The 22,018-nt window shown below is 44.8% G+C and overlaps 1 protein-coding gene across 1 annotated transcript in view; it reads right to left on the reverse strand.

The window, feature by feature from the left end:
* Positions 1–22,018, reverse strand: part of Cdca7l (cell division cycle associated 7 like) — a 49,977-nt gene that overhangs the window by 16,868 nt on the left and 11,091 nt on the right. The window contains exon 2 of the mRNA XM_004652654.3: positions 1,435–1,572. Within this exon, the coding sequence (XP_004652711.2) occupies positions 1,435–1,572 (138 nt within the window). The remainder of the gene's footprint in view (positions 1–1,434; positions 1,573–22,018) is intronic.

Raw genomic sequence — 22,018 nt, forward strand, 5'->3', positions numbered from 1 at the left:
GGGTCAAGCACTCAGGTGAAGGCTCAGGGCTCGGGTAGCTGGAGAAAAAAGGGAAGGGATGGACATCAGAACCAGATAGGACTTTTAGCCAGTCCTCTTGGGAGACAGGAGAGGAGGAATACAGGAGGATGGTCAAACATAACAACAGGTGGAGTAAATCAAGATGAAGATGTGGGGAAACCAGCAGCCGACAGAACAGGCAAAATGGAATCCAGCTCTCCCTTGAACATCGAAACCCAGTCCTGACGACGACCATCAGATACACAGCTAGGGCACGAGAGAGAAGCCAGGAGGCACCCTAACAGCATGGTACTGGCCTCAAGCAGGACAGCTGGTCAGATTGCAGAGTGCGAAGGTTCGAGGACCAGACAGCAGAAGTAGACGGCATCCCTGTTTAGGGACAGGAAAAAGGAGAGGAGACCCAGCAGTGAAAAAAAGCATGCTGGCCCAGCAAAATGCTGTGAACGTCAACTTAAAAACAAGGGCCAAAGAGGCCACAGAGGCCGAGCGCCTCGGGCACAACCAGAACACAGTGACCCAAGCAATGGACGAGGTTGTCCCACGTGCATCCCATTCTGGATTCGCCCACCTGAAGCAAGGGGACTTTAATTTACAGCTTTGTCATAGAGTCATGGTGGAGGAAGAATGCAGACCTTGGGCTTTTAAGGCCAGACCTCACTCTAGCCCAGGCTGACCTGGAACTCACTCTGTAGTCCAGGCTAGTCTCACATTCATAGCTATCCTCCTACCTCAGTCTCCCAAAGTGCTAGGATTACAGGCATGGGCCACCACTGCCTGTCCAGAATGAAGATTTTTGGGTGTCCTCATGAACTCAGAAGAAAACATAACTGAAGACGAGGGATTTCAGCTGGCCACCGTACCACTAGGATACAGTGTGAATCTCTCTCTCAGAGAACTGTAACTTGTGTTGCTTTAGGTCAGAGTAAATAAAGAGAAAATAATGCTCTCAGCGGCAATCCCAAGAGCGAAGAGACCCAGAGCCTGCTGCTGGGGCCACCACCAGGCAATTGTCTCCTGGCAATGCACAGGCCCCACGCCTCACTGCCCGGCGCTGGCTGTGGTCACGTGCAACAAGGCTCGCCCTCCCCTGCGAGCTGTGGGGAAGGACTCTGAAAACAGCCTCGCCATGGGTGACAGCTACAGGGAACAAAGAAAATGGATTTGATCATGTGAAGCCCCTTTATTTAAAAGGAAAAAAAAAAAAAAAACTTGTTCATGGACTGAGTTTAAAACAGCAAATATGACCCTAGTACTCAGTTTCTGGAACCAGGAAGGCATATGCACTTAAAACACAGTACTTAACAACTCACTGAGCGCACTCCGGAACCAAGACAAAGGTAAAACATCACCCAAACTGGGCCATGGGCTTCCAGGTGAGCACACCTGCCCTGAGGAGAGAAGCAGCACTCATACCTGTTTCCCCAACTCCACCGAGTTGAAACTATCGCAGCTCTCCTCGGAGAGGGTTTCCATGGGAACATCATCTGGGAAACCCACAAAGTCTTCATCATCGCTGGGTGCATTAAAGATGTCAGCCACTTCTTTAGGGATCTGTTTTGGATTCCAAAGGGAAAGATGAAACTGGGGTTTCTGCAATAACTTGGGGAACTTCTCTACAAGACCAGGAACTACCTTCTTACAACATCATTGTCACGGTTACCCAGAAGGTGCTAGTAACTGAACAAATGTGTTTTCAGTGAAACTTCATGGCAAAATAAATAAGTAAGAGTAGGGTGGGTAACTTCTTCCAGTTATGTAAACCCTATTTTACAGAGAATGTGGGGGCCGTGCTTAAACAGAAGCCATTTTTGATGTTGTGAATAAAAGAAAAAAAAGGCTTGTTTCTGATAAACCAATGAGCTCTGTCCTCTGGCTCACTGCACGTGTCGGTCATCTGAAAGATTTCACCACATGTCAGTAAGCGCCTTAATTATCACCTATGGTTCTCTTACTTTCTGCTATGTTGATTCAGAGGTCTCTAAGTTTATGCAACAAGGTAAGAAGTGTCCCTTTCCTATACTGGAGACCAGTGTAAGCAGCCGAGTTAATTCCAGGAGAATTTACGAGCCATTAGGTGCAATTATGCTCAGGGAGAATATTGTTGCATATTTAACCTAATAGATATGTAGCTGCTAGAAATTCATGTTTGTATGCTGACTACTTATTTCCAATCAACTATGAAAAAAAAAAAAACACAGACAGACACCTGTAGATTATTTATTTGGAATCATTTTTTGTCTGCACATGTATCCTTTCTCTCTGTCATTCAAGAAGAATCAGAGTGAACCATAAGCAGTGATTGATCTTTCATTGTTTGTAACCTTTAATGTGAGCCAACCGAATGCAGGTGTGCTGTATACTGAGAAAGGCTGCAGGCCTTCAGCACAGACCTCCCTGGGCTACAGGTGTCCTACTGGATCAACACAAAACCACCTCATACCCAAAATGATTACCATTAATTCAAAAATAGCATTTTAGGGCTGTAGAGATGGCTTAGCAGTTAAAGCATTTGCCTGCAAAGCCAAAAGGACCTTGGTTCAATTCCCCAGGACCCATGTTAGCCAGATGCACAAGGGGGTGCATGTGTCCGGAGTTCATTTGCAGTGGCTGGAGGCCCTGGCATGGCCATTCTCTCTCCCCACCCCCTCTCTCTCTCAAATAAATAAATAAATAAATAAATATAGAAGGTTTTTTTTTTTAAAGAATAGCATTTTAAGCTGGGTGTGGTGGTACATGCCTTTAATCCCAGCATTCGGGAGGCAGAGGTAGGAGGAGCACCGAGAGTTCGAGGCCACCCTGAGACTGCATAGTGAATTCCAGGTCAGCCTGGGCTAGAAAGAGACCCTACCTCGAGGGAAAAAAAAAAAAAAAAAGAATAGCATTTTAATGCCCACAACTATCACTAAAATGGCTTTTGTAACTTTAAGGGGGCAGAGAGGGCCTACTCAAGACAAGAATATGCATTTTTGTTAATGAAAGCATTTTATTTTTCATGACTTGTTTCCTTAAGCTTAAGTACGGATTAAATATTTTTCTGTAACAACTCTCCACAAATGACAGGTACTTAGTGTGCTACATAGACAAAAATGTCAGGTCATTCTACTGTTAGAATTAAAAAATAAATACGGTAAGGTGTGGTGGCGCACTCCTTCAATCCTGGCACTCGGAAGGCACAATTAGAAGGATCGCCATGAGTTCGAGGCCACCCTGAGACTACATAGTGAATTCCAGGTCAGCGTGGGCTAGAAGCAAGACCCTACCTGGAGACAAAACAAAAGTTAATATACTATAAAATCTTTCAAGGTATTTATTTTTATTGTAAATGTTAATGCACATTAATTGTACAAATTGATGAGATTCACTGTGACACTTCCACACAAGTACATGGAGGGCTCTGCTTTTATCTAGTCACACCTACCTCAGGATTGGACAGAATATAAGGAACATACATCCTGACTCTCCAGAACTTACTGCTCATGGCTTCACGGGTTTCCTCTGTATCTCTACTCAACTTGCTTCCGCATTGCAATCACGCCCACCACAAGGAAAGCCCTTTAGGATACGCTTATCCAAACGTTCAAGATTAAGTCAAGCTCACGCTGCCGTGACGCTACCAGTAACGCTGAGGCTTTCCTGGCAGCACTTTCGGTCCTTGGAACGCAGCCTTACGATACACTGAAAACCTGTCACCGCCACTGGGTATGCGAAGAGCCTTCCGAGCACTTCCCATTTCACAAGGAAGTAATGTTTTTGAGGGTTGAGATTAATAATGTCTGCTGCTTCACTGGGCCAGTTTCTTATGTGACACTGACATTGTCTTTTTAAATTTTATATGATTACAATTCGAGAGAGAGAAAGAGAATGGGAGCGCCAGGGCCTCTAGCCACTGCAAACAAAATCCAGATGCATGTGCCACCTTTGCACTGGTTTATGTGGGTACTGGGGAATCGAACCTGGGTCTTTAGGCTTTGCAGGCAAGTGCCTTAACCACTAAGCCATCTCTCTAGCCCAAGAACCTTAGGAGTAAATAATGAAATGACTGTAATAAAGAGCTCATTGCCGCCACCCTGATTCCTGCTAGTAGCCAGGACTCTTCCCTTTGCTTTTGGAAAATCAGTGTAAGAACCAGTGCAGCCACAAGACAAGGAAGGTCTCAGGATCTCTGTGACAATGAAAGTGCCCTTGTGAATTACCCAGGTTCCCTAGGTCGCTTAGAGCACAACTTATAGTCACGGCGCAGACAGAAGTGCACATCCCCGTAAACTGGGTCTCTTTGAATTCTTTGTATGTTGAATTAATTTTACAGTCAGGTTGAAAAGTTACATTAAATCCCTAATCCAGTTACCATGGTTTTAATGACTCATGTTTGAAAACAACTGGAAATAGGCAATTCAATCAAAGCAAGTTGAACGTTTGGATTCTCAAGAACATAAATCTGCTGGGCAGAGAGGCTCGTGCCTTTAATCCCAGCACAAAGAAAGTTGAGGCAAAAGGCCAGTCTGGTGGGGGGCAGAGGAGGGAGGGAATTACCATGGGATATTTTTTTATAATCATGGAAAATGTTAATAAAAATTAAAAAAAAAAAAGGCCAGTCTGGGCTGAAGTGAGACCCAGCCTCAAACGGAAGAACCTGAATCCACAGAATGGATTCTACAAGTTCAATGTCTCTTGGAAAACTCATATACTCTTTCCATCATCTGACAAAGCCTTCGCATCTCTCCATAGGTGCCATCAGAGGCTGTCATTACTGATTAGGAACAAAAAGGGATTAAACGTAGGAAAAGAAGAGTTTCGGGTCTTCACAAGCCCCAGGGTTTAAGTCCCTGTAAGAGATTCAGTGCCCTTAATGTAACAAGCTGTAATTTAATAGAAAACAAAAAGAAAGCAAGGCTTGCAAGCCAGAACCATAATACAAACAGGCTATACTTCTAACATACGTTAATCTATTAAGCTCCTGAGCCTGCCATTTTCCGGAGCTGTTATCAGGGACATGCTGGGCTTGTGTATCGTCTAGACAAACTGCAGCTCGTGGGAGTTTTTCAAAGTTTGTGTTCCCTTTGATGACAACAGCAACCCTAAGACTCATCAAAAAAAAAAAAAAAAGGAGTGGCTTACCTCGAATCAACAAGTTCCCATGCAGTGAATGATACCTCATCCAAGTGACAGAATCAGGGTGACTGTAATCAGCTGACCCTAATCCAGTCAAGGAACGTCCCTTCAGAAAGTGAAGACACTCTAATCGATTACTTTTTAAAAATCCACACAGCCACACCTTCGCCATTCTTTCAAGCACACAGTTCGTACTTGCCCGCTCTGCCCTCGCTGGAATCGGCAGTGTAACTGACAGAAGTCCACTGGGCAGGACTCAGTTCTCCAACTAGGACATAGGCACGTGGGGTGGGCCCGGGAGGGGCTACATAAGCACCTCACACATGCTCACTGAGAACAAGTCACTGATAAATCCATATCAAAAACATTTGTGCTACCTGAATTTATACTTTTTTCCTAGGGAAGCTGCCATCTTTCTATGATCTTTTTCTCTTTTTTTTTGTTTTTAATTTTAGTTTATTTTTATGTACTTGAGAGAGAAAGAGGCAGAGAAAGAGAAAATAGGCATGCCAGGGCCTCCAGCCACTACAAATAAACTCCAGACATATGTGCCCCCTTGTATATCTGGCTTATGTGGGTCCTGGGGAATCGAACCAGGTCATTTGGCTTTGTAGACAAATGCTTTAACCGCTAAGCCATCGCTCCAGCACGCTATGATCTTTTTCTTAAAATATTTTATTTATTTGAGAGAGAGGGAAGGCAGATAGAGAATGTGCATACCAGGGCCTCGAGAGCCAGTATAAATAAACTCAAGATGCATGCACCACCTTATGCATCTGGCTTACGTGGGTACTGGGGAATTCTCAGTCCTTAGACTTTGTAGGCAAGTGCCTTAGCCTCTAAGCCATTTTTTCAGCCTTTCTAGGATCTTTAGGTACAGATAAATTCCCTGACCATTTATCTCTATAATCAATTCTGCAAACTCAGTGGGCTGAGCAGGCAGGTAGCCAGGCAGGTGAGGTAACAAACAACACAGGATGGTGCTACTGGGGTGGACAGAGGCAGGCTCCAGTGTGCCTGGCATTCCAAACCCCCAGGAATGCAAGGAATAGGCGTCTCAGTGACCGAAGGACCACACATCGGTATGATGGAAATGTCATGGTGCTTTATGGAATACCAAGGACATGGTAAATGCCAGAACTTCAAATATTACTAGCCATGGTAAAACAGACTTCAAACCAAAACTAAAAAGGATAAAAAACAATTACTTATTAACAAAAGGAAGAAATTATCAAGAAGATACAATTATAAATATGTATGTATCTAATGTCGGGGCTCCCAATTTCATAAAACAAGTATGAATGAGCAAAAAAGGTCAGATGGACCCTGAGACAATAATAGTAGGTGACTTCAATGTGCCACTTTCATCTTTAGAAAGGCATCCAGACTAAAAAAGAAAGAAATTTCAATTACAAGTATACAGAGTACTGATTTCTCTCTCTCCCATTGAACTGCATGCATTATTGCTTTTTCCAGCTTTCTGTCAGCTGGTCTACATGGAGGAGGTTTTCAGCTCAGCTCCAGCAGGATTTCTCAGTGGCCTTGCAGCCCAAGTATGTGGAGTCTTCAGCAATAGGGTCTTACCATCTATTCCTGGTGGGAAGCCAAGGGCCTTGGCAATGGACTACAATGTTTTTGAGGCATCAGAGACCTTCCTGGCCAATTATTCACTGGAAGATATCCGATGCCAGGCACTGAAAATTTTCTAGTAACAACCTATGACTCCTAAGTGTTCCATTGTCCTAAAAAGTAGGTTTCCATGACTTATCACCTGGCTTTTATCCTCTTAGATTTCAATTAGCACCCCCCCCCCACACACACACACCTTTCCTTTACTCAATCTCTTCCCCTGACACTGCAAGCCTTATATTTGGCCAACCAGGCCAAATGAGCCAACAGGAGCAAGAGTGGCACATCTGTTATGGGGGAAACCAACCACCCTCTAATTGAATTAGAGACTTGCTCCATGGAAGGGAATACATCCCTGATGCTGAAAACCTACAATATAAACCCTAGGGGTGTAATGTCTGCTGGTGTCTGGCTAAATGTATATTATATGCTCAACAAACTGTCCAGTAAGCACTTCTCTTAATGTTCATAGCCATATATTAATGTTACTCTCACTTTTGGTTAGAGAACCTTCTCTTTTCAGATGGCAGTGATCTTGGAATGAGTCAGAAGGCACCATGGTACTGAGAAGAAATGACAGAGGCATACTCAGCACTGAAATATCTCTACCACACTTTACAGAGCTCAGAGTCCATTGCAGAAGTGGTGGTGGAAAGAATGTAAGAGCCAATAGGTCTCCTTACAATGTGCTTCTCTAGAAACAGAATGGCCTGGATATTATCCATGACCTTGCAGTGCCTGGCACTACTTACATAAGATTATCATAATAGAAGGAAAAGATCATGGCATCAAAAGAAAAGAGACTGATTGAGAGGGGGAGGGGATATGATGGAGAATGCAATTTCAAAGGGGAAAGTGGGGAAGGGGAGGGAATTACCATGGAATATTGTTTACAATTATGGAAGTTGTCAATAAAATAATAATAACAAAAGTATACAGACTGAACAGTTACCTACAGAATGTTCAACAGATATGTAATGTGCATTCTGAGCAGGCCATGGAACTTTCTCTAACATACATCATATTCTAGGTTACACAGCAAACCTCAACAAATGCAGAAGAACCAAAATTTCTCGGTTTTGGGTGTCTGTTGCATGTATGTATAGTGTGTGGATGTGTTCGTGTACGTAAGTGCAGGTGTGCATCTGCCACAGTTCACACATAGCAGTAAGAGGACAGCTTTCAGGTGTCGCTCTCGTCTTTCGACCACCATCCTTTGAGGTGGGCTTCACATTGTTCACCACTCCTTTCTCCAGGCCAGCTGGCCCGAGGTTCCCCTGGATTCTCCTGTCCTTACCTCCGCTCTTGCCCATGGGCATGATGGGATCACACCACCAGCCGCAGCCCCAGCATTGGGCTTTTTACATGGGTGTTGGAGGTTCCAAACTCAGATGTTCTCGCTTGTGTGGTACCTCTGCAGCCCTTCCTTTAAGATTTATTTTTATTTATTAGAGACAGAGAGAGGGAGGGAAAGAGAAAGAGCAAGTGAGAATGGACACATAGGGCTTCTAATCATTGCAAACAAACTCCAGACACGTGTGCCACCATGTGCATCTGGCTCATGTGAGACCTGGAGAATCAAACCTGGGTCCTTAGTGGTTAAGGTGTATGCCTGCAAAGCCTAAGTCATCATTCCAGTCCACTTCCCTTTTTAATGTGCATGCACTTTTGTGTGCATGGGTGCACATGTACACTTTTGTGAGTGTGCATAGAAACCACGGGACAACCTTATTCCTGGGAACACTACCCATCTTTCCATCTTTTTTTTTTCCATCGTGACAGTGCCTCTCCTTGGCTAGCCAGTGAGCCCTGAGATCCTCCTCCTCGCTTCCCCGGCACTGGGATCATAGGCATGTGCCTCCTCCACACCGAGCATCTTTCTACAGCTTCTGAGGACCAAACTCACATCTTCATGCTTGTGAAGCAAGCACTTCACTTACTGAGCTACCTCCCCAGCCCTCACAAATAGTTTCTTGAGGGGCTGAGGAGATGGCTAAGTCACTTGCAAAGCCTTCTGGCCAAGGATTCAATTCCCCAGATCATGTAAAGCCAGACACAAAGTGGATTTCCATGGCAATGGGAGGCAGAACTAGGAGAGTACAAAGCTCTCAGGCCAGTAGGCCATCTAGCCTGCATTTCATTTATATGTAGCCTGGCAATTTGTTTACAGGAACAAGGGACCCCACCTCAAAGAAGGTGCAGCCAAGACACATAGAAGTTGTCATCTGACCTCTGTATGCTGTGCTGAGGAATAAGGGCACATGTGAACATATATGAAGAAAAGAAATTTTCAAATGTTATTAAATCATAGTGAAAAAAACTTAGAAACTGACAGCAAAAGAAACCACAGAAACTATACAAGTACTTGGAGATTGATCATTAGGAAGCACTTCATAAAATAAAACTATATTCCAAAAGACTGAAAAATCTGAAGGAAGTAAATTCCTAGACATGTACATATGACCAACCAACATGACAACAAGAAGATACAAGCAATGTAAACAGATCCACACCATGGCTCAGTAGTTAAGGCACTTGCCTGCAAAGCCTAGCCACCCTGATTCGATTCCCCGGAACCCACATAAAGCCAGATGCACAAAGTGGCACATGCATCTGGAGTTCATTTGCAGTAGCTGAAAGCCCTGGCCTGCTCATTCATCCTCTCTCTCTAGCTCTGTCTGCTTTCTCTCTATCTCCTTCTGCTTACAAATAAATAAAAATATTTAATAAAATAATAAAAGAAAACAGATCCACAACAAACAATGCAGCTGACATGGTAACAGAGTCTCCAAGTAGGAAAAGCCTGGTACCTAAAGACTCAATGTTGAACTCTACGAAGCCATTAAAGAGAAAACTACCACCACCAGTGCCCATCAACTAGTCCATAAGACCGAAAGGGAAGGAAGCCCACCAAACTCATTCTACGAGGCCACTATGGCTCTAACAGCCAAACCAATAAGGGCACGACAAAAGAGAAAATTATGCACCACTATCCCGGCTGAACACAGATACAAAATAACACAGAATGTTAACACTTGCAAACCAAATTCAAGAACATATTCAATCATAAACCACAACCAAGTTTAATTTTATTTCAGGGAAGCAAGGATGTTTCAACCAACATATGCAACTCAATACACATTGCCAGCAAATAAATACACCTAAGGACAAATCTTAGGATCATCCTAACAGATGCAGAAAAGGCTGCTGACAAAGTTTAACATCCATCCCTTCAAGATAAAAGCCCTGAAGAAAACTTAGAAAAAGCATACCTCTATAGAGTAAGGACTATGTATGACAAACTCAGTCAACCAGCATTACACTAAAAAGGAAAAACAAAAAACAAAACAAAACAAAACAAAAAAAAAACACCTGGAAGCATTTCCTCTAAAATCAGGAACAATGATATTTATTCTTTTTTATACATACATACATATATTTTGAGGTAAGGTCTTACTCTAGCCCAAGCTCACCTAGAATTCACTATGCAGTCTAAGCTGGCCTTGAACTCACAGTGATCCTCCTACATCCACCTCCCAAGTGCTGAGATTAAAGGCCTGGCCCTTATTCTCTTATTCAATATGTTTGACATCTTAAGCTACAATAAGAAAAAGAAAGGGAAGCAGGGAGGGTGGAAAGGGATACAAATAGGAAAGGAAGAAGTAAAATTAACCTGATGTGGAGACAACATGATCCTATACTTAGACGACTGGAACTGCCACCAGAAAACTCTGGGCTGAGATAGATATACACACACACACACACACACACACACACATATACACATACATACACACACACACATATTGCTGAAAAAGAAATGAGGGAAAAAGTCTATCATAGTCTCTTCAAAGCAGTGAAGTCCCTCAGTGTAGATCTAACGAAGGTGAAAAACTTCTACTTGAAAACGCTAAAGAAAGAAACTGTAGGTTCTAGAAGATGGAAAGACCTCCCATGTTCACGCACGAGCAGAATTAATACTGCAAAAGTGGCTACATTACCAAAACAAATCTACAGATTCACTGCGGCCACCATCCAAATTCAAATGTTCTTCACAGAACTAGAAGAAATAATCCTAAAATTCAAGAACCCCAAAAGCCAAAATAATCCTAAGCAAAACAAGCAGTATGGGTGGCAGCCATCCCAACACCTGATCTGCAGGAATTCTACAGCCATACTATCAAAAATCAGCCCTAGCGCTGGAGAGATGGCTTAGCGGTTAAGCACTTGCCTATGAAGCCTAAAGGACCCCAGTTCAAGGCTCAATTCCCCAGGCCCCACATTAGCCAGATGTACAAGGGGGCGCATGCATCTGGAGTTTGTTTGCAGTGGCTGGAAGCCCTGGCACACCCAATCTCTCCTTCTCTCCCTCTCTCTCCCTCTTTCTCTGTCTGTTGCTCTCAAATAAAAATAAACAAAAAAAAAAAATTTTTTTAATCAGCCCTGAAGATCAGTAGGTCAAAATAGAAAGCATAGGCAAGTGTGAATATAAGGGAAGACAATTGTTTCCTTATTTACGTGAATGCCATCTTTTCCCAATGGATACATCAAGTCTCACATGAGCAGTCCTAATGTTACCAGCAATTTAGAGGCAGGTCGTTTGAGAGCCAGCCTCCTCCCCCGCCCCTCCCCTCCGGGTCACATTCAGATATACCCACTATGTGCCCAGCATGCAGACTGAAGGGCTGAATAGCTAGATCTCAAGCCCCAACCTCCAGATTCCAACTGAGAGATCCTGTGGGCATCTGGAAGCTGGGGCTGTCTACAGAACCCTGCTTTGTTCCAACCTAACTAGGCTGTACTGATAAAGCTGCTGCCTTCTTCCCTGCTTTCCTTAAGCAATGCAGAGGAAAGCTTTAGAGGCCTCCACATCACTTGGCTAGCCCTAGTTTTAATTAAACCTCCATTTAAAAAGAACTAGTTGTGGGGTGGGGGTGGAGAGATGACTTAGCAGTTAAGGCACTGGACTGTGACGCTTAAGGAACAAGGTTTGATTCCCCAGGATCCAATTAAGCCAGATCGATGTACAAGGTGGCCCATGCGTCTGGAGCGGCTTGCAGGTAGCTGGAAGCCCTGGCATGCCCATTCTCTCTACCTGGCCCTGCCCTTTCCTCTCTCCCTCCCCCCACCCTTCTCTCTCTCTCTCTCTCTCAAAATAAGTAAATAAATATATTTTTTAAAAAAAAAACAGAACTAGCTGGTCTGGGGAAATGGCTCAGTGGAAAGTACACTTGTCATACAACCATGAGGGCCTAAGACACCCTGACTCTCCCTGAGCCCTGAGTTTGATCCCCAGCACCCATATAAAATAAGTTGGGCATGGCCACGCATGCCTATAACCCCACTCCTGGAGGGGGCTGAGAGAGGAGAATCATTGGAGTGAACTGAAAGTGGTGGCTGAGGGTTCAGAGAGAGACCCCATCTCCAGCAAAGATGAGGAGGCAAGAGAGAGGAGGTCACCTGACATTCTCTGGCCTGCACATGAGTGAGGAGCACAAGTGCCTCCACTACACACACACACACACACACACACACACACACACACAAACACACCACACATACCACACTGGTACGCCCCTACATACACACACAAAAGAACTGGGAAGTCTTAAAACAAGCCTCTAACTGCCAGCTGGCTTCCAATCAAGTACTTACATTTGAAAATAAATCAATGTAAATCTGTGCTAAGTTTTAATATTATAAAATCAAGAGGTAAAAGAGATGGCTCAGCACCTAAAAGAATTTGCTTTCCAAACCTGTTGGCCTGGGTTCAATTCCCTAGAGCCCATGTAAAGCCTCATACACAAAGTGGCGCACGTGTCTGGGGTTCGTTTGCGACAGCAAAAGGCTCTGGCGCGTCCATACTCACTCTGTCTCTCTCTAAAGAAAATAAATGAAATTCAATATAATTTTAAAGCTTTTTTTAACATCTTAATGATATTTAAATTTATCTTTCTTGGAGCTTGTTGCAGTCAGGTTCGTCTTGCTGGTAGAAATCAGCCAACAAAGAGCAGCTGTGGGGAAAAAGAGGTTTATATTGACTCACAGGCTCGAGGGGGAAGCTCCATGACGGCAGGGAAAACGATGGCATCAGCAGAGCATGGACTTCATCCCCTAGCCAACATATGGTGCACAACAGGGACAGGAGAGCTGGCTATAACACCCATAAACAAGCCCCCAAAATTACACCACCCTAGAGGAGGCTTTAATTTCCAATTGCCATCAGCTGGGGACCCTAGCATCCAGAACACCTGAGTTTATGGGGGACACCTGAATCAAACCACCACAGGGCTGGAGAGATGGCTCTGTGGTTAAAGGCATTTGCTTGCAAAGTCTAACAGTTCAGGTTCGAATACCCATCAGCCACGTAAAGCCCGAAGTACAAGATGGCACATGCACCTGGAGTTCATTTGCAGTGGCAGAGGCCCTGGCATGTCCCATTCCTCCCTCCTTTCACCCCTCTCTCTGCTTGTAAAAGAATTGTTATTTCATTTATCCTTCTTGGATTAAAAACTACTACCTCCTAACCAGGAGGAACACATTTATCTATTTTTGAAGGAAAAAAAAAAAAAGATCGAAGGGCCAATGCTGCTAATGCTTCACAAGCAGGGGCGTGTGTGGTTCGCATGGAAGCAAGTTCTACCTTCAGCCGGGAGGAGCAGTACGCAAGAAGCCCCTGCCCGCGGGAGCACTCTCCTCACTGCTCTGGAGCAGTGACAGCAGACCCACAGGACTCGCAAGGTGTGCCTCCCGGCATGTGCCAAGAGACCTGGCACACAGAGGAAGCAGGACTTTGTCTCGCTCTGAGCCACCACCAACGGGAGTTCATGGCATTTCTCGCCATACTCACAGTCTCTGCTTTAACTCTGAAATTCCTGTTCAAATAAATTAGTTCGCTCATAGAACATTTCACATCGCACACTATTTGCAAGAACTGAATCACAAACGAGAAAATAATTAGCTGTGTTAACTATTTTATTATTTATTGTAATTAACTCTGTTAATTATGTTAACATGTGGCACACAGCTCTTAATCCCAGCTACTCAGGCAGGAAGGCTCACTTGACCCAAGGAGTTCAAGGGCAGCCTGAGCAACATAGACAAAGAAGGAAAGAGACGGAGGAAGGAGAAGGAGAAGGGAGGAGAAAACAGCAGCAGCTAAAACGTCAAGGAAAAAAAAGAAAATGCTGTGATCTTAAGGTCAAGCAAAGAATTATTAAGACGCAGTATGAGCGGGCTAGGGCAGTAGCTCAGTTCAGTGCTTGCCTCGCCTGCTCAAAGCACCGGCGTTGATGCCCAGCACTGCCTAAAGCAGACGGGATGGCATGCTCGGGTAGCACCGGCAGCGCTCAAAAGACAGGAGCATGGGAATGTAGGAGAGCAACAGAGGTGACAACGCACGCGACCAGCCAACCTTGCCTACTGAGGTCGTAAGACTATCTCAGTAAGACCAAAGAAGAAAAAAAAAAGAGAGAGAGAGAGAAACAAGACACTCAGTGAGAGGTAAGAGGGAGAGACTTACACAGATAAAAAGAAAAGCCACATAATGGGAGGAGGTATGTGCACAAGGGATGCACCTGACCAAGGACCCATACACAGAATATCTGAACTCCCAAAACGCAGTAATAAGAAACCAAGCAAAAGTTAAAGAACATAGGCCAAAGGACTTGAGTAGATACTTGACCAAAGACATGGCTGGCAGGTGAGCTCACAAAAAGCCAATCAATGTCTTGAATATCAGATAAAATCAAGTTTGAAACAATGAGATATGGGGCTAGAGAGATGGCTTAGCAGTTAAGGCGCTCACCTGCAAAGCCAAAGGAGCTCAGTTTGATTACCCAGGACCCACGTAAGCCAGATGGTACAAGGTGGCGCATGCCTCTGGAGTTCGTACGCAGTGACTGGAGGCCCTGGTACACCCATTCATTCATTCATTTTCTCTCTCTCAAATAAAAAATAAAATATTAAAAAAAAAAACCAGTGAGATGCAACTATATGCCACCCATCAGAATGGCTTCAAAATTAAACAGTACCAAGGGCTTGGCACTACCAAGAACGTAGAGTGCCCAGCACTCACACACAATGCTGGCTGAGATGCAAAACGGCAGGGCCCCTTTAGAAAACAACTTGGCAGCTTCTTTTAACACTAAACATGCACTTGCTATACAGCCAACCATTCTACACCTAGGTGTTTACTTAAGTGCAGTGAAAAATGTTCACACAAAACTGGTTCACAGTAGTTTTCAAAAACCAAGATACAGTCCACGCAAACCTGGGAATGGATGAACAAAAGGTGGTGTTATTCACACAACAGAACACTACTGGCAAAAAAAAAAAAAAAAAAAGGAGCTATTTGCAGAGCACAGAAATTACTCGGTTGGGTGTTGGACTGTAAAAGAATGAATTACTGACACAACGATATGGATAAATCTCAAACACATTACACCAAATGAAAAGGGTTACGTAGTCTATGATTCCGCTTAGATGGCATCACGGAAATAGCAAGAACTCCTGAGAGACACAAAACCAGGTCAGTGGTTGCCTGGTGTTGAAATGGTGGCATTGGAGGGTGGATTAAAAACAGGCCAGATGGAATTTCTGATGGGTGATAAAACTGGCCACAGTAATCTACATCTGTAGGTGATGTCAAAACTCAAGGCTGGACATTAAGAAGGATGAACTGCACTGTCTTGAATTAAACCTTGCTTAAGATGGAGAGCACACGTGAACAGCTGAACGATACGAATCGCCCAGAGACTGCTCCTGGCACATAAAATTCAGCTGTGAGAACGGAAGCACCGCAGAACGATGGGAAAGGAAAGGAACACACAGAAAACACGTATTAAATCATGGCCAAACCACAGTCACATGTCCAGCAGGGACAACGCCTGTCAGTAGGCAAATGCTGAAACAAATGCAGCAGAGGGATCAACAGTTCAAGGGCGGCCCGGGCTGCACCTTCTACCTGGGCATCGTAAGCAGGAGGATCAGGGGTTCAAGGTCATCCTCGGCTGCATACCAAGTTTGAGGACAGCCTGTACTACATGAGACCTCCTCGACAAACCAGAACCATCGACAAGGGTTAATTTTGGGGGGTATTTAAGTGAGCTTTCAAGATTGCCAAGAAAATGTGGTTACCCCCATAAGAAGTAAATACAGCCATTCACTATCAAGAGAACTGTAACACTGAAGACCATCAAATTACACAACTCTCACTTCAGAGGGGCCAGCCGGTCTAGTCTTCCTGAAAGGCACACAGCTGGTTAATGTCCACGTTTCCAAAGAGCTGAATAAGAGAATTATCTATTTTTTTCAATAATCTAATTATTAACTCATATTCACTGTCAGAGGCATAAGGCACGACAATGGAAACAGCTGGGCATGGCGGCATACACCTGTAACCCTAGGACTTAGGAGATGAAAGCGGGAAGAGGGTCAGGAGTTCAATGCCACAGACCTCAAAAGGAAAAAGCAAAAAGACGTTACCAAGAAAGTGAGCTGGGCATGGTGGTGCACACTTTTAATCTCAGCAGAGGTAGGAGGATTGCCATGAGTTCCAGGCCACCCTGAAACGCCATAGTAAATTCCAAGTCAGCCTAGGCTAGAATGAGACCTCATCTTTGAAGAAAAAAAAAATTTTTAAGTAAAAAGGTGGGGGCTAGAGAGATGGATTAGCAGTTAAGGCACTTGCCTGCAAAGCCAAAGGACCCAGGTTCCACTCCCCAGGACCTACGTAAGCCAGATGCACAAGAGGGCGCATGCATCTGGAGTTCGTTTGCAGTGGCGGGAGGCCCTGGTGCACCCATTCTCTCTCTCTAATAATTTTTTTTTTAGAAAAGTGAAAAGATGGCCTAAAATTAATATTTAAAACTCAAATCTGGTGAGCATCTACTATCCATAATGTACAAAGATAACTTTAAGAACATAACCCAAACAACTCAATCAAGAACTGGGGGAAAGATACGAGGAGACCTTTCTCTAGAGAATATACACATATATCCAACAAGTATATGAAAAGCTGCTGACCCGGTTAATCAAAGGGGAAACGCAAATCAGGAACACAGCTGACAAATGACATGCTCAAGGACGATCTGATCAATCCACAGAGAACAAGTGCCAATGAGGAGATAGACAGAACCTCCCGTGCGATGCCGACGGGACTGCAGATGGTCCAGCCACTGGGCGTTCCTCAACGAGCCAAAGGCGGGCTCAGCACGTGGCCCAGGCATCACGCTCAATGGGAACAGGTGCTCAAGAGGTCAACAGGCGCACATGGCATCACTACGCACAGGCACCAAAAAGAAGAAACGCAAATGCCCAGCATAAATGAATGCTTTAGCAAATTACAGTACATGTGTACCATTCGGCCGTAAAAAAGAATGAATTATGTATCTACCATACAAGCGGATATAAACCTGGAAAACATGTGAAGTACCACAGCCAGACACAAAGAGTCACTTACTGTATGATTCCATTTGCATGGGACATCCCGGCTAGACAAACCCACATTTACTAGAAGCCAGTAAGTGGCTGCTGCCAGCCAGAGGAGAGGAAAGAGGGGTGCCACCCACAGAGGCACAGGGTTTCCTTTCGGGGTGATGGTATTTCAGATGTAGATAAGAGGTGGGGGTGCACAACAGTACGAATGTGCTAAATGCCAATGCAGGATTCATTTTAACATCGTCCATTTTAACCGACCTGGGGAAACACAGCTCAGTGGGAAGAGCAAATGAGTTTAATCCCCGGCACAGGAAAATAAGGAGATGGGAAGGAGAAAACTCCCATTTACGAGAATGTAACATCAATTTAAAACCATTAAGTCTTATGAGAATTTCAAGACTCACCTAAATCCCACTACGTAAATTGGCTTCTAATTAACTCCCAGGCTGGCTACCCAAGTGTCCTAGCACTGAGCACAATGTCCCACACACCGAAAAAGTGCTCCATGGGGCTGGAGAGATGGCTTAGCGGTTAAGGCACCTGTCTGAGAAGCCTAAGGGCTCATATTCAATTCCCCAGGACCCATGTAAGCAGGATGCACAGGGTGGCGCATGAGTCTGGAGTTCATGTGCAATGGTTAGAGGCCAGGACATACCCATTCCCTCCCCCCACCCCAAATAAGACTTTTTTTTTAAAAAGTGCTCCATGAACTCCATCATAACCCACTATCTTGCTTCCCAGACTGTTCTACACAACCGAGCCTTTCCTCTGTTCCCCTAGTGGCTGCCATTGCAGGCACCCGGGCTCCCTCTGTGCCTCTTTCTTTCCCATGCTCCCCAGCTCTATGCCCTCCAGCCACCAGAGTCCCCGGTAGAAAACAGGCATCAGCTCTTGTATGAATGGATCAAAGACACTGCTGGGTGTCGAAGGGCTTTGCCTACACCACTCGTGAACAAACATAGTCTGCCCCGGGGTCTCTGTATCCATGCCTCCTTCCCTCCCCCTCCCAACCCTTGCAGCACCAGGAACTGAATGCCTGGCCTCTCACATCAATAGGCAAAAGCTCTACCAATAAGCTACAGTGAAGACTTCCTCTTTTTAAAAACTTTTACTTGCACGTGTGCATGCACACACACGCTGGAGCCTCACGCCACTGTCCAGCTTTAAGTACTCGGGGAAATGAACAAGCTTTGCAATCAAGCATCTTTAACTGCTCAGCCATTTCCTCAGCCCCCCCCCCCTTTTAAAGTGTTTCATTGTTTTTCTTTGTTATCGATTCTTGATGTCTCACTATGTAGGCCAAGCTGATTGCATACTCTCAGTCCTCCTCCTTTAGTGCCCCAGTGCTAGGATTACAGCATGCATCATTTGCTGGAATTACGGACATGTGCCACTGCACTTGGCTTTTACATGAGTGGAGGGATCCCAGGCTCAGGTCCTCATGCTCATGAGGCAAACACTTTACCAAATAAGCCACAGGATGTAGCAATGATTTCTTAGTTACAGCAGCAAGAATACGTAAACTAGACTTAATCAAAATTTAAAACTTTTGTGCAAAAGACACCAGACAGTGAAAAGGGCCCCCACAGGTAGGACAGAGACAACATTTGCAAATCACATCTGAGAAAAGGTTAGTAACTAGAATATATTACTATTACTCAACAACTGATTTTAAAAATTCAACTCAGAAATGGACAAAGAGCATGAACTAACATTCTCCACAGAAGAGGCTAGGAGGCTAGGGAAAAGGCTGAAGGGAAAAGTGCTCACTGTCCAAGCATGAGGACATGAGTTTAGATCCCCGAAGCCCAGGAAAAGCCAGAGGCCATACAGGACGTGTGTGATTCGAGTGTGTCCGTGATGGAAAGGGGAGGCTTGCCTCAAAAGGTGAGAGCCCCCTGCCTCAAATGAGGTGGACGATGAAGAGTGAACCCGAAAGGTCTCCTCTGACCTCCATACACCAGTGTACACACACACACACACACACACACACACACGCACACCAAGAAGAAAAGGAACATTCTTCACAGATGTTCAGATGCCAGGGAGCTCATGGAAGATGTTTAACAGCACTAATCGCTACAGAAATGCAAATCAAACCCACAATGAAACACCACTCCAAAACCATCACAGGGGCTGGAGAGATGATTTCACGGTAAGGCACTTGTCTACAAAGCTGAAAGACCCAGGTTCAATTCCCCAGGATCCACATAAGCCAGACGTACAAGGAGGGGCATGGGTCTGGAGTTTGTTTGCAGTGGCTGTATGCCCTGGCACACCCATCTCTCTCTCTCCCCCTCCCTCTCACTCTCACTTGCTCTCTGCCTCTTTCAAATAAAATAAAATAAAATATTTGGGGGAGGTTGTTTTTCAAGGTAGAGTCTCACTCTAGCCCAGGCTGACCTGGAATTCACTATGGAGTCTCAGGGTGGCCTCAAACTCATGGTGATCCTCCTACCGCTGCCTCCCGAGTGCTGGGATTAAAGGTGTGCCACCATGCCCAGTTTGCTGTGATGTTTTTTTAAAAAATATTTTTATTAGCTGGGCGTGGTGACTTATGCCTTTAATTCCAGCGCTTGGGAGGCAGAGGTAGGAGGATCACTGTGAGTTCGAGGCCACCCTGAGACTCCATAGTGAATTCCAGGTCATCCTAAGCTACAGTGAGGCCCTACCTCGAAAAATCCAAGAAACCAAAACGACGACAAGAAAAACAACAACAACAACAACAAAAAAAAAAATCAGCAGCCATTGTAAAGAAAATGAAGTCAATCACTAGTATCTACCGAAGAAAAGCCAACACTGTGCATTGTTCGTAAGGATGTCAAACAGTGCAGCTGCCAGGCCACCAATATGATGGCTTGTCAAGAAATTAAATTAGTAACTACCATACGGTCCATCAATCATACTTTTAGGCACATAACTGAAAGAATGGGAAAGAGCGATAACAAAGCAGACATTTGTATGCCTAAGTTCACTCAACTCCATATCAAAGCATTATTCACAGTAGACAAAAGGTCTAAATGACCAAAATGGTCATCAGCAGTTGAATGGGAAAAAGAAAAGAAAAAGAATTTTTTTTTGTTTGTGTTTTGGTTTTCGAAGTAGGGTTTTGCTCTAGCCCAGGCAGACCTGGAATTCACTCTCTAGTCTCAGGTTGGCCTCGACCCCACAGTGATCCTCCGACCTCTTCCAAGCGCTGGAATTAAAGGCGTGTGCCAGCCACCATGTGTGGCTAGATGAATGGATTTTTAAAAACGGTTTGCACATACAATATTCAGCCTTCAAAGTGAATGGAATTCTGACACATGCTACCAACATGGATGAATCCTATAAACATTCTATCAAGTGAGTGAAACGAGCTAGTCACAAAAGGAAAACATTGAATGATTTCAAATAAGCTATCTAGGATAATCACACTCTCAGAAAGAAATTAGGACAGACGTGGGTTGCATCAAACATTTTCCCTGGAAACTGTTTGTTGGGCTCAGGTGACAGACCAAAGACCGCCGCACAAAACCAGTTTTGCTGAACCAAGGAGTTTATCGGGGTGAAGGGTTACTTACAGAAGCACGGAGACCCCAAAGCAGCCACAGCCTCGATAAACCTCAGCCCACCATGGACGACAGCCTCCCCACAGTCACTTGGGTGGAGTTCCCAGTCCCTTGCTCTTCCACCCTCTATAAATATGGTCAATCTCTGAGGCCACAAAAAAACTCCTGCCTCATTGCATACAGCTGGCCAGGTAGGCACCTGAGACTCGGGTAAGGGTCTAATGACCCTCCCCACACCCATCCTTCTAAGGAGAAATGTCAACAGACCCAAGCTTGAGAGTTTCTCACCAGTGGTCCCAGCTGCTCTGGATAAAGGTGGCAATTGTTGTTTTTCTCAGGCTAGCTCACACAACACTGATCACAGTCTGGCCCCCCAACTGCTGTTTACTGCTTTCAATTCAGAGGGATGAATTATGCTACAATGTAACCAAGGCTTGGGGAAGGAGTGGAGAGGTTATGGTGTAAGTTTGGAATGAAGGAAAAGTTCTGGAGAAGGGGATGACAGAAGCATGCACAACAATGTAATTATGTACTTAAATATAGTTAAAGCGACCAGGCCACGGGGGCACACACCCATAAACCCAGCACCTGGGAGGCCGAGGCAGGGGCATTCCAAGTTTGAGGCTAACATGGACTATACAGTGAGTTCTAGGGTGGTATGGACTACACAGCAAGACCTTGTCTCAAACTTGTCTCAAACCAAAAGAGGTTCAAGAATTCGTTTAAGTCTATCAGTTTTACTGCAACTATAAACCCCCCCCCCCTCCAAAGACTGGTGTCACTTTAAAGAGAGAAAGGTAGGGAAACATGCATTCCACTGCAGGCTTAGGCTTGGAAGAGCTGTGCAGGACCAGATCCCAGGAAGGAAGTGAGCCAAACCACTGGCAAGTGCTGACTCTGTCCCTCTCAGGGAAATCAGCAGAAAGAAAATGGGAAGCTCATGTCAACACGTCCCTGGACTCTAAAAGACTTATTACCAACTTGGGCCAGGCTGTTCTCACTCATTTTAACTAGGTGCTGCTGGCATTTGTTCCTGGGGGACACTCCTTTACGGGACTTGGGAGACTGAACAACCAACCCTAAATTCCACATGACTCAGTAACAGTGGCAATGGTTCCACCGCCATCACTGCTAACAAAAAGAAACCTACATCCTGAGTGGAGAGATGGTTCAGCGGTTAAGGTGCTTGCCTGCCAAGCCTACCAACCAGAGTTCAATTCCCCAGGACCCACATAAGCCAGATGCACAGAGCGATGCATGCATCTGGA

The sequence above is a fragment of the Jaculus jaculus genome, chromosome 16 (assembly GCF_020740685.1).
Source record: "Jaculus jaculus isolate mJacJac1 chromosome 16, mJacJac1.mat.Y.cur, whole genome shotgun sequence".
In the NCBI taxonomy this organism is placed as follows: domain Eukaryota; kingdom Metazoa; phylum Chordata; class Mammalia; order Rodentia; family Dipodidae; genus Jaculus; species Jaculus jaculus.